This window comes from Aspergillus novofumigatus, assembly GCF_002847465.1.
Source record: "Aspergillus novofumigatus IBT 16806 chromosome Unknown P174scaffold_6, whole genome shotgun sequence".
In the NCBI taxonomy this organism is placed as follows: domain Eukaryota; kingdom Fungi; phylum Ascomycota; class Eurotiomycetes; order Eurotiales; family Aspergillaceae; genus Aspergillus; species Aspergillus novofumigatus.
In genome coordinates, this window is record NW_020194279.1 from 301387 (window position 1) to 314049 (window position 12663).

A 12663-nucleotide genomic window follows, 5' to 3' on the forward strand; every position below is an offset into this window, starting at 1 on the left:
GACTAGATTAAGCTGTTGCATTGATTACGGAAACCCCGCGTGGGCCCGTAAGCAGGGTGCATTAGCGTGACCCGAGACTCCAACTCCAAGTCTCCAACTACGACAGATAAGATAAGGCTCGCCTTGGTTGCGATAGCCATATGCTCGGGGGCTGGATCCAACTTGGTAGCACAAACCGAGAGTCGAGCGTATTACGATATTGATACTATCACTGCCTCCAAGGGTATCTGAAGATAAGGTCCCCACAGTATGCAGGTCCACGCGAGATATCATTACTGATAACAACGGCTGTGGGTCCATGTACCCCAACGGCATGCGTTCCTGGGTCTAAGATGGCTGTATTCAACACCATAAATAATGCTTTACGACCGGCCATTGTGGCATCATACAGAGGTCACCATTTCACATTGATCGTATAGATGGTCCTCGTTACTCTTGCAGCAGTGCTACTCGGGGCACTGTCGTCCCTCAATCTTGTGTCTGTGAATGCAGAAACTGCGCATGGCAGAGTTACTGTTCTCAACGGGATCCAATATTATGTCGGTGACATTGCAGTCGCACGCATCCCGGAGGTCGCTGTGTCTGCCCCGAACATACTCCCAGATGTTGATGTCCTGCCGATAACCGTCATGTCCAGCAATTCTTCCTCGTTTACAGGTACCGAGTTCAATGAAGCCGTTACTGACTATTTGGCTCGCGATGATGTTTTCAGCACATCGTTTCTAAATAGTAAGAACCGACTATCCAAATCGTCCGATAGAATCAGGGAGAACGCTAACCCTAGCCTAGCTGTCTACCTGCGCTATACCGGAGCTGCTTCAGCCGTGCCCGAAGTAGATTCTATTGCGGCTGAGCTCGACCAGCACGGTACAGCTCTTCTCCTCGTTTCGCCATTGTATGCTTTCAACACGCCTCAAGGTGTGACAAAAGCATGCTTGACAGAGGAACTGCCGAATGGGCCTTACTTTGTCTCTACCAAGTCCGGAGACGTCTTCGAAGCTCACCGTTTGTATGAGGACACCCACTATACATTCCTCGAACCTGCCGTTCCCGACGGACAAGGCGGATATCGGGCGCTTTCGGTGACCACTGAGGTAAGTCACTCCAGAGTATTTATCGAGAGCTGGGCTCACAAGCACGTAGGGCATCCTTGGACGAAGCATTGCGGTTCCATCGAGGCTATATTCCACCGTAACCTCCGAGAAGCCGTTAGCTGGGGTCGGTGTACCCCCATCCGGTTTCTATATCTATCGATTGCTGCATGGTACTGACCAAGGACATAGCTCCGAATGGGTGTCAAGGATATTTTCCACGTCAAGGGTCTGCGAACAAGCGGCGGAAACCGCGCGTTCTACTCCCTTTACGAGCCTCGCAATGCCACCGGAACCGCTGTCCAACGGCTGATTGACCTCGGCGTCGTCTTTGTTGGTAAAATGGGCACCGTTCAGTTCGCTAACGGCGACCGTCCGACAGCCGACTGGGTGGACTTTCACTGTCCTTTTAATCCTCGCGTGAGTCAAAATCCAATTTTAGCCTTTTATTTCATTCCCGAGCAAGAAACACGAACAAATACTAACGGAATAAAAAGGGTGATGGATACCAGAATCCAAGCGGTTCCTCGTCTGGCCCCGGTGCCGGAATTGGCGCCTACGACTGGCTAGATATCGCCATTGGCAGCGACACCGGCGGATCAATGCGCGGCCCCGCAGGAGCGCAGGGCTTGTATGGGAACCGACCCAGTACCGGAGCCATCGATCTAGACGAGGTTATACCGCTGTGCAGTGGCCTTGACACGGCCGGCGTTTTCGCGAGGAGTGCAGAGACCTGGTCGCGCGTTGTCAGCGTGTGGTATCAGGATTTTCGTGCAGACTACCCATCATACCCTGACAAGATCTTCTACCCGAGCGCTTCCTTTGGGGAAGATACTGTGTCTCGTCCGGAGGCTCGGAATCTTATTGAGAACTTCGTCTCGGAATTTGAGAGATTCCTTGGCGTCAATAGGACGCATGTGGATCTGGACGTGGCTTGGAACTCGACAAAGCCAGCCAGTACACCGAGCACGCTCCAGGATATGCTGCACTACGTACGTGTTCCAGATGCCTATCACACACCGTTTGCCGCCCGCTAACAAATGACAGACGTACGGAACCCTGGTCTCAGTATACCAATGGCTACACCTCGGCGTGCCGTTCTTCCACGACTACGCCGCCAAACATGACGGCCGCACGCCATATATTAACCCGGGACCCCTGCTTCGGTGGAATATTGGGCGCGAAAGCGGCCAAGAGCGCTGGGATGAGGCCTGGGCCAACAAGACCATCTTCAAAAACTGGTGGAGTAGGGCAGCAGGGTTCGGAGCGCACAGCAATGAAACCTGCTCTGAGGGCATCTACATCTATCCCAACAGTGTCGGAACACCCAACTACCGTGATGAATACTTTGGGTAAGCGATAAAAGTTGATTAATCCGGCTGTGACTGACAGTTTACGACGTATACAGACCTCCCACCCCTCCGTATTGGGGAATGTCTGATAGCAACATTGCTGTCTTTGCTGGTCTTCCTGACTTGGTTGTGCCCAGTTAGTAATCAGGACCACCTCGCAACCGCAGTTTTGCTGACAAGGAGTAGTCGGAGAAATCCCTTACAACAGCACAAAGTCGGGAAAGACAGAGTACTTACCCGTCACTATGAGCATCGTCGCCGCCCGTGGGTGCGACTTGATGGTGGCGTCTATGGTACGGGAGATGGAGGCCCAGGGGATCCTGAAGCCTGTTGCTACCGGGAAGAGGCTATATCCTTGAGAAGGATTGGCACTTGGCTAGGGAGATATTCAGCGAAGAGTGGAAAACGCGGTAGAACCTAGAAGTAGTTTGGCCTTTCTGCGACTGCCGCTATTCATCAAGTATATTAGCCAGTAGCGACGTTGTGATACCCATCAGGGAACCCGAGCAGGCTAAGAAACACGGAAACCAAAAGAATTGCTAATGGGCAGTTTACCTAGCACATATACTTTTCAGGTGATAGATGTATATCAAAGCATCCATAAACAAGTGCACTGGCAATTATAGTAATGGCTCATCTTGAGATATCCATGTGTGAGCTAGATTCTACATGACAGTTAGTTTTCTCTCCAGCATTGTGGTGATATTCGCCACGGTTTGAACGGTATACAACTTTTTGTTATCATGTTTCCCCAGGCTATTGTGGCCATGGGTCTCATTTAGCCACCTAACCAGTGCAATGGCCCTTGACGGCGCAAAAGGATCTTGAGATTCGGTGACAACATCCAAACAGATACTCGCCTACAGTTGCCAAAGCGGACTTAGGTTCTCGTAACCGAGTGGCCTTCCTCGGGTTCTAGACACGAATATCTGGTTTGACTGGGTTTGACGCTATACTAATTATATTGACCGAATACCGCAAAACGCTGTTTGGCACTCTTATTGTAATCAGGTCAGTAGCACTGCCCACCAGACGAAGAATAGAGTCATCACTAGTTGAGCCATTAGGACTATGTGATTAGCTGTTGGAGTCAATCCGTCGTCATTCAGAAGTGGGGGTTCGGCAAATCTTCGGGATTGTAAATCGCGTTCAACTTCCCACCTGCGTCCAATTAACATTTATCATGCATTCCCTCCCTCTGGTACTACCCGCCACGGGACAAATGTCGCCTTAAACGGTTAAAGCAGATCCACATGTAAGCTACTTATTTTGCATTAGCCCAAGTCAGCGGCCCGGATGTACACCGAAGTGGCACAAAAACACACTCGGGCCCTCGGCACGCCTTGAAATTCCCCGCATTTTGACTTTTCGCGGCTCCACAGCCCAAGTTTCGGCTTTTACTCCGGAATTGTCTTTGGAGCTAAAGTTCCCCACATGCTGCACAACTTCAGGCAAGTGAGCTAACCTCATGGACTCACGCGTGCCGAGCTGGAGCACCTCGCCGCAGGGAGTCCAAACGACAACAGCGTTCGACTCAAACAAAGGAATTTTGAACCTCAGGATCGTCAAAGACTCCAGGCCAGAAAGCCTACGTTGTGTGATCACCATCGCGTACGCCAATGTTCCTACTGTGTCCGCGTTGTCCATTACAGAAAACCCAGGCAACTGGATAACAGACGCGTATCAGGGTCAACGCAAGTTGTAGCGCATGATTCAACAGCGCAGCCATATCCGGGGTGCGGGCCCCGCCCCGCACCTGCTTCTAGCGAATACCTCAGGGGAACATAGGAAATTTCCTGAGTTGCCAAGATATGAATTGAGTTTCTGGGTTGAGAGGCAATACTTGCCTCCAGCTCATGAGCCAGGGAAAAATCCTCAAGCCATCTCATGGTTTACAGACGAACTATAAAAGGCCCAGCTGCCATCGATATGATTCTAGGTTTTTTAGAGCAGCTCTGAAGTTCGCCATCCCTTCAGTCCCAACCAAATGGCCAGCATTTCTCATCTACTCTTGTCTGGTCTGCTGACCGCTACTGTGGTCAGTGGCCAGCAATATGACCCTCCTGCTCGAAACTCAGATGCATTCTCCTACATCCAGCCCCATGACACAACTATTCTCGGGCCTTACGGCCATTCTCCTGCTGTTTTGCCGTCGCGTAAGTCGCTAATTAATATCTGACCTATGCTGGACTGTCCTGACCAGGTAATAGCCAACGCTACCGGACTTGGTGGCTGGCATGTAGCCTTCGCCAAAGCTCAGCGCTTTGTCGCCGAGTTGACGCTTGAAGAAAAAGCTGACATGGTCACTGGGCAGCCCGGTCCTTGTGTGGGAAATATAGTGGCTATTCCTCGACTTGGTTTTAACGGTCTCTGCTTGCAAGATGGCCCCTTGGGCATCCGCGTCGCGGACTATGCCAGCGTCTTCTCTGCTGGTGTGACAGCTGCGTCAACGTGGGACAGGGGCATCTTGTACGAGCGCGGTTTCGCTATGGGGCAGGAGTTCAGAGCCAAAGGCGCCCATATCGCACTCTCACCTGTTGCTGGTCCCCTTGGACGCTCAGCATACGGGGGCAGAAACTGGGAGGGCTTTGCAGCAGACCCGTACCTAACCGGCGTTGCTATGGAGGAAACCATCCAGGGTATTCAAGATGCCGGCGTTCAGGCTACTGCCAAGCATTACATCGGCAATGAGCAAGAAACCCAGCGCAACCCAAGCTACGACTACAGTGGCTCGACCCCGCAAATCAAGCAGGAAGCCATTTCCTCCAATATTGATGATCGAACCATGCACGAGCTATATCACTGGCCGTTCGCCAACGCCGCTCGCGCCAAGGTTGCTTCCGTCATGTGCGCCTATCAGCGCCTCAACGGCTCCTACGCCTGTCAGAACTCCAAGGCTCTCAATGGGCTGCTCAAGGAGGAGCTTGGCTTTCAGGGATATGTCATGTCTGACTGGGGCGGCACTCACTCCGGCGTCGCGTCCATCGAGAGTGGTCTTGATATGGATATGCCCGGGGGTCTCGGTCCATACGGCCTTTACCGTGCGGAAGGCTCCTTCTTTGGCGAAAACGTGACTGCTGCTGTCAATAATGGAACTATTGATGAATCTCGCGTGGATGATATGATCGTCCGCATCATGACCCCTTACTACTGGCTCAGTCAGGACCGAGACTTCCCCTCAGTTGACCCTTCAACCGTCCAGCTGAATACCTTTTCGCCACGGTCTACATGGCTTCGCGAGTTCAATGTCACCGGAGAGCCCAGTCGTGATGTCCGCGGGAACCATAGCGAGCTGATCCGCAGGCATGCTGCAGAGGCCACTGTTCTACTCAAGAACGAGGGCAACGCCTTGCCTTTGAAGGCGCCAAAGTCAATTGCTGTTTTTGGCAACGATGCTGGCGAGGACACCATGGGTGCCTACAATGATCAGAATTTTGAGTTTGGCACACTCGCCGTCGGTGGCGGCTCAGGAACTGGGCGCTTCACACATTTGGTCTCACCGCTGGCGGCTCTCAATGCTCGTGCTAAGCAGGATAACGCTCTGGTCCAGTTTTGGTTGAACAACACCCACATCGCCCATTCAAATATCACTGATCTTTGGATCCCCGCCCCCCTGAGGCTTGTCTCGTCTTCCTCAAAACATGGGCCACCGAGGGTTCAGACCGTGCATATTTATCGGTGGACTATAACGGAAATGACGTCGTGAATTCGGTCGCAAAATTCTGCAATAATACGATCGTCATCACTCATTCCTCTGGTATTAATGAACTCCCCTTCGCAAACCACCCCAACGTCACTGCTATTCTTGCGGCCCATTACCCTGGGGAAGAATCTGGCAATTCGATTGTTGATGTCCTTTATGGTGATGTCAATCCATCCGGGAAGCTGCCATACACGATCGCCAAAAGCGCCAGCGATTACAATGCCCCACCCACGACTGAAGTGACCACCACAGGTCCGTATGACTGGCAGTCATGGTTCAACGAGAAGCTTGAAGTCGACTACCGGTACTTCGACGCCCGAAACATGTCAGTCCTTTACGAGTTTGGCTACGGCCTGTCTTACTCAACCTTCAGTCTCTCCAACATCAAAGCCAAAGCCCTGGCCAAGTCCGTTTCCTCGGCACCAGAAGAGCGACCCATTCAGCCTGGGGGGAATCCCGCTCTTTGGGAGACCATCTACCACGTGTCCGTGTTGGTCACCAATACAGGCGACGTGGAAGGCGCGACAGTGCCGCAGCTCTACGTCACATTCCCAGATAGTGTCCCTGGAACCCCGCCCAAGCAGCTGCGAGGCTTCGACAAGGTTTTACTAGCTCCTGGCAAATCGCGCACTGTGAAATTTGAGCTGATGCGGAGGGACCTCAGCTACTGGGATGTGCTATCGCAGCAGTGGCTGATTCCGGAGGGCAAGTTTGTCATTGGTGTAGGGTTCAGTAGCAGGGATTTAAAGCAGATTATCAGCATTAAACCCGTGACGGCTTAGTGAGGGGGACATGCACATTTTGATGTTGTTGACTGACATACTGTTTGTATCTGTGCAGTGTCGATGGGACGTCCGTGGAAGAGGGCCGCGTAAGACGCCTTGCTTGCAGCGAAACAGAAATTTAGAGATTATTAGGAAAAAGACTTACCGTAACTATGGATTTTTGTACGCTATGGGTACAATGCTTGCACCCCAGTATAAGCTCTCAGATTTTAATGACACAAAATTTTCTAATCGCCGTAGTAAGACCGAGATACTATCGTGCTTACCCGAGAAAGGGCTTTCTGTACCAACAAGCATCGGTCCCAGCATGAGGCATCATCGGAGTTAGACCAGCTGCTTGTGCCATCAGGCACCTCTTTACCCAGTAAAGGAAACCAACTGGGCGAGGTAATAGATACCTTCAGGAAGGTGAGAGCCTCGTCCGCCATTGTTTGGTTACATATTGGTGATTAACCTTTTCAGCGATTGTCGCTTCCGCTTGGGGCGTACTGGAAAGAGCAAGCACAAATATCCTGGCCTCTCCCGTCCCGCACGCGCTCTACTCTCTGTGCCAGCCACTGGTGCAGGTGTTGAGCGACTGTTCAAGTAGTGCTAGAGATATGTGTAACTATCGCCAGGGATCTCTCAACGAAAAGACAATTCACAACCTATTGATGTATATGTGTCCCCAGAAGATTACTTTGAACAGTCAGCAACTCAGTCACCTTGAGAAAATACGCCAGATGGAGACAATCACATATACTAAAAGAAAGCTATTTATCATTTATTGACATCATCATGATTTACTCATCACGTGGACGCACGGCGGCTGAGCTGCAAAATACTTGCAATTGGATGCATTACCAAAGAATTTCTCTGCTCTATAAATGATTAACCCAGAAATATGTGTCTAAGAATACTAGCAACTCTTACGACACCTTCCTAGCTTCCTAGCATAACTACAGAAGACATTCACCTGCCCTTCCATGCCCTAATATACCCTATGTATCCCACCGACAGACGAGCCTAGCGTGAAAAGGTGCCGTACCTATAGCCACACGTCGCATGTATCTAAAGAATTTCAAAGTCTGGTTAGCAGGTGGTTTGGATCAAAACCCATGCGGATCTATCCAAACCCAACACACGACCAATCTACTGAACAACGAACATCTGCCGAGCGGACTGGAACAGCAAAGTCGGGTTATCTATGCCCGGCAGCCATCTTAAGCCTCCTTTCTCCTCGACTTTTCACGCCAAAAGTTTGTGGAGTCAAGTATCTCCGGGCATCCTTCAAGTAGATGCCCCCATTTTTGCAGGAATGGCACGCTCACTTCCCAACCTCGGGGATCCCATGGCTGGCCCCATGCAATTAAGGAAGGGCTCGGTTTCCCATCCTTAGTCGACTTCATTTCAACGAGGTCATACCACAATTCGTCCTCGTCAACTACGTCATGGCAAACAGACGACCAGAGAATATTGTCTCGCAGACGTGGGATAGGAAACAAGTCAATCCACGGGTGGTGGAGCACGTTGAGCTGTAGCATAGTCGGGCGCAAGCCTTGGGGCCAAGAGGGGTTTTCAACAGGTTTGGGTTCGGGACCTATTCGTCCAAAAGGTGACAAAGATTCACAAAGCAGCCATATATCTGCCAAGCCCAGGGCCGCGGCGTTCACGGCTAGAGCGTTCAACACGTTGACATGTATCACCGTCGGAAGATGGGTAAGGCACGGCGCAGACTTGATGTATCGAAGGTAGGCTTGATCGGCGAAGCGGGCAAGGATCTCCATCCGCTCAGGTGTGAGTAGACTATCCACAGAACCGCAGTCCACTTGATCGGCTGTGTCGGACTGTGCCTGGCTACTGCTCACGGTCGGTGCCCCGTCAGTCACATCGCCAACTACTTCTGCCTGGGGTCCATTCTGATATTTTCGGGATTCTCTCTCCCTTCTCCCTATCACAGGCACGTTAACTAACAGGTACTGCTTATTCTGGTCGGGGTACTAACGAAAAGCTCTTTGATTCAGTCTGTTCGTCTTCCTGCTCTGTTTGCTACGCCGGTCCACTCGTCTTCTGGCAGACGAACTTCTCTTTGCTGACGCAGATGCGTCAGCAAAATGGTTGGATAATAATCGCAATCGCCTTGCTCATCCATGACCGTGGGTCGCTCAAAAGCAGGTAAATAACGATTCCTGCGGATGTAGTCTGGCGCAGGTCCTAATATACTATTTATGCACCCTGCTGACGTGCTACCCCTTCTCGTGACTGGCGAGCGAAGAAATGGAGTTGTCTGGGCACTTGGCAGGGTGGCAATTTGTATCTGGCCAAAATAACTTATCTACCCGAAGCTCCTACCTGCAGGTCACACATGACTGGAAGCACGCACTCGATGCAAACCGCGCCAGTCTTTCCGTTAGCGCTTATGCAACTTGCCGACGAGGGTCCAAAGTAGAAGCATGCCAATCTCGCTTCATAATGAATGAGTAATTGGGGAGTATATGCAGGGGACTCCTAACGCACGGGAAAAGAGTCGATAAAAGGCGCTGTCAGATTATTGGCAGGATTAGCATATATACCGAAGGCCCACATAGTTGACTCAATTCAGCCCAACATGTAAGCAACCTGCATATGACACCACTAGCATTGTTCTGCAGTGCCTCATCTAACCTAAACTATGGATACACTACGGAGTATCTCACATACAAGCATGGTGTACAGTGGCACGTCAAATGTTTGAATCCAGCGTATTTACCGCTAACCAATTAGGAATTATCTTACTATGCTACCGCAGGTTTGAATCCTAAGATGCCTCTCCAAGTGAACCAACACCATGGCGTCTCAAAAGAATAATCACTGTAGATGCGGTTATACATCTGTAGGCTCTATAGAATTGATAGAACCATTGACATTCATGGAATTGATCCGAATATCCCTCTTGGGACAATTATGACTGCTAGTTGTCGAGAATCTATCGGTATCCCTAGTCACGCCAGCAGCAAGTACGCTGGATTCATATATTTGACGTGCCGCTGTAAATGCTACCTGATAGATTGGTTGCTGCCTGGAGGTCGAAGCCAGGGAGAAAACCTGCAAAGACTGATCTTGATCCACCAGTGCCATATTTGCTATCCTCTACGCGGAGAAAGGAACTCCAAGCAGGATGCAATCAAAACCAGTCATACTTACACAACATTACCCTTGGTCTGAGTCATATTTTTCACGTTCAGGTTTCTCATCATGCCAACCCAAATGAAGCCCAGAACCATGAATGAAGTACCGGCAATGAGCATCCTTGCCTGGGCATAACCGTATGCCTCCACAATGGCGGTCCGTGTAGCACTTCCGACTGGGTAGCTGAGCTGGGTGGGGAGTGAACTATATATCGTGGCCAAGTCAGACACGGCGGACTCGGGTAAGTTTCTCTCAAGTCTCGACAGAAAAGTGTTGGTCCAGATAGCTCCACAGATTGCGCTGCCAATAGAGCCACCAATGCTGCCCATGACGAACAGCAAAGCCAGCACGGCGGCAACATGTTGGTGGTCAACGGACGCAAGAACCGCCAGTTGCACGCAGAGAATGAAGACACTTCCGGCGGCCGAGAAGAAAACCTCGCACATAACAATGTACCCAATATATCCGCCCGGTTGACGGAAGTGAATCATCAGACCAAGGCCGAGGATATAGAGCGGAACGCAGATCCAAAGGATCCACTTGAAACGACCGGTCCAGCGGATCAGCCAACCAGCGAGGAACAAGAAGACAAAGGCCACCACATTGAATGTGTTGGTCACATATCCAGCCGTGGCGACGTCCAACTCGTACACTACTTGCAAGAAAGACGGGAGATAGCTGGCATAGCAGTAGTAAGAAACCTGGTACGTCATATCTAGCAGACATGCGCCCAGCACGGTCCGGTCAGTGAGGAATTTATAGTTCAGGAATGGCACGGGCGCCACAAAGATTTCGTAGAAGCCGAAAGCGATGATTAGCACCAGGCCGAGAGTAAGCATCGCAATGATATAGCTGGTCTGATAACCATGGGGCGCCGTCGCCGCCAAAGTAAAGGGGAGAAGGAATATGACAAACCCGCCAGCGAACAGAAGAACTCCGGGCACTAGGTGAAGTCATAAGATCATTAGCCTTTCTGCAGGGGACTTCTCCCGAGGCGACCGCCGTTGTTGTTACTTACAATCGAATTCCATAATGGCCCACCAAATCGTCTTCGGGGTGATACTCCAATTTTTCGTCTCCTTGACGAGTATACCCTTTTTCTCGGCTTGGCGTAGGTGGTAAGCCAAAATGGCATAGATTGGTAGAGCAACAGCCGGCAAGATAATTGCCCACATGCCAAAGCCCCATCGCCAACTCGCATCGGCAAGGAGATCCGACGCAGCCTTGGAACCAGCGAACGCGGAGATCAAAGCAGGGGACGAGGTGAAAGCAAACGCTAGACCTCGGTTTCGTAGATTCGTCACATCGGCTGCAAGGACATTCCAGGTGTAGGAAAGTCCACCAAACCCGACCTTGTAGAATACCTAGAGCCAGTCTAGCCGTTAGACAGTTCTAATGATGAGATCAGTGGTTGGCATATCTTACCTGTCCGGCGCAATAGGTGGCGAGATTCTGGGATGAAGCCAGAAGAATCAAGCCCAGAATACAGAAGAAAGTCATCAGAAGGAAACCCTCTGCACGGCCCCAAAGATCTAGCGCCTTAGCCATAGGTATGTACACGGAGCCTCCCATAACATATGACACAATGGTGATGACGGTCAACAGCGAGTGGCCTTGGAAAGAACTCGTGGCATAAGCATCCAAGCTTACAACGATGGAGCCTCTGAAATCGTTGACCAGCGTGAGGAACCAAATGCTATCAGATGAAAGCCATGTTAGCAGTTTGATTCTTTCCGATTGGTACATGCAGCAATAGTAGCGAGAACATACAGTACTAAAACTGCGAACGCCGCGCCCCTTGTCCAACTCAGGGTCACAGCCTCTATCTTCTTGACACCAGACTGGGCTCCGTCGCTCGGCTTGGCCTCCTCACGACTGGTCACTTCATTGACGGGCGCATGAGCAGCCTCCTTGTCGTCGGCTCTGATCTGCAGAACATTTGGGTCATCAATTGAAGTGCCCGCAGCCTCGTGGGCAGGCTTTTCACCAACGATCGAGTGAAATCTTTTCATGATTGCCTTTGTTGCTTAGATCTTGAACTCCGCATGGGACGGACAGATTGATAAGAAGTGAAGCATAAATGTTAAATACCGGCTTCCGGCACAGATTATCTACATTCTTTACGTAACTCCAGCGCCTGCGCTGTGCGGCGGAGAAATGCCTTGCGTTTTCTTTGGAGGATGTCGGCCCTCTTACGCAACTGGTGCTACAGACAAAGAGTTCCCACACCCAGTGGTATCGCGCGATACCGGTGCCCATACGCCTAGCGGTCCACGCTTGTACGGGCCTAACAAGAATAAATTGACCGGGGTATGACCTCGCTTTCTCACCAATAGCACATAAAAACTAAGCGTGCTCAGCAGCTCGCAGCAAATACATTCAATTATAGACATGTCACATGCTAACAAGGTCGATTGGGTCCTACCCGGCCCAACCTACCGTTAGTGGGCGCCAGCTGGGACTCCATCACGAAGCGGAAATAATCCACGGTCGAGAATTGAACTTTCGGCTGCATGTCCAAGATCAAACCATCGCCTCCTTAAACGCCCAACGAGAGATTATGGATGGCGCCACAGAGGAAGTTA

At 51.0% G+C, this 12663-nt stretch overlaps 3 protein-coding genes across 3 annotated transcripts; 2 read left to right on the forward strand and 1 right to left on the reverse strand.

Moving 5' to 3' along the window:
• Positions 1 to 419: 419 nt before the first annotated feature.
• Positions 420 to 2802, forward strand: P174DRAFT_432882 (amidase signature enzyme; the record flags this gene model as incomplete). The annotated part of the gene is made up of 6 exons (XM_024825780.1): positions 420 to 1094; positions 1284 to 1511; positions 1589 to 2083; positions 2139 to 2443; positions 2500 to 2579; positions 2630 to 2802. 6 exons carry the CDS (start codon positions 420 to 422, stop codon positions 2800 to 2802), a joined length of 1956 nt encoding a protein of 651 aa, XP_024680023.1.
• Positions 2803 to 4430: 1628 nt separating this feature from the next.
• Positions 4431 to 7060, forward strand: P174DRAFT_513918 (beta-glucosidase; the record flags this gene model as incomplete). The annotated part of the gene is made up of 3 exons (XM_024832034.1): positions 4431 to 4599; positions 4654 to 6065; positions 6098 to 7060. 3 exons carry the CDS (start codon positions 4431 to 4433, stop codon positions 6926 to 6928), a joined length of 2412 nt encoding a protein of 803 aa, XP_024680024.1. The 3' UTR covers positions 6929 to 7060.
• A 1073-nt stretch (positions 7061 to 8133) lies between these two features.
• mirB (MFS siderochrome iron transporter MirB) lies at positions 8134 to 12090 on the reverse strand (the record flags this gene model as incomplete). Its single annotated transcript, XM_024829107.1, has 5 exons — positions 8134 to 8770; positions 10094 to 11021; positions 11097 to 11442; positions 11504 to 11774; positions 11849 to 12090. 5 exons carry the CDS (start codon positions 12088 to 12090, stop codon positions 8134 to 8136), a joined length of 2424 nt encoding a protein of 807 aa, XP_024680025.1.
• Between the last annotated feature and the right edge of the window lie 573 nt (positions 12091 to 12663).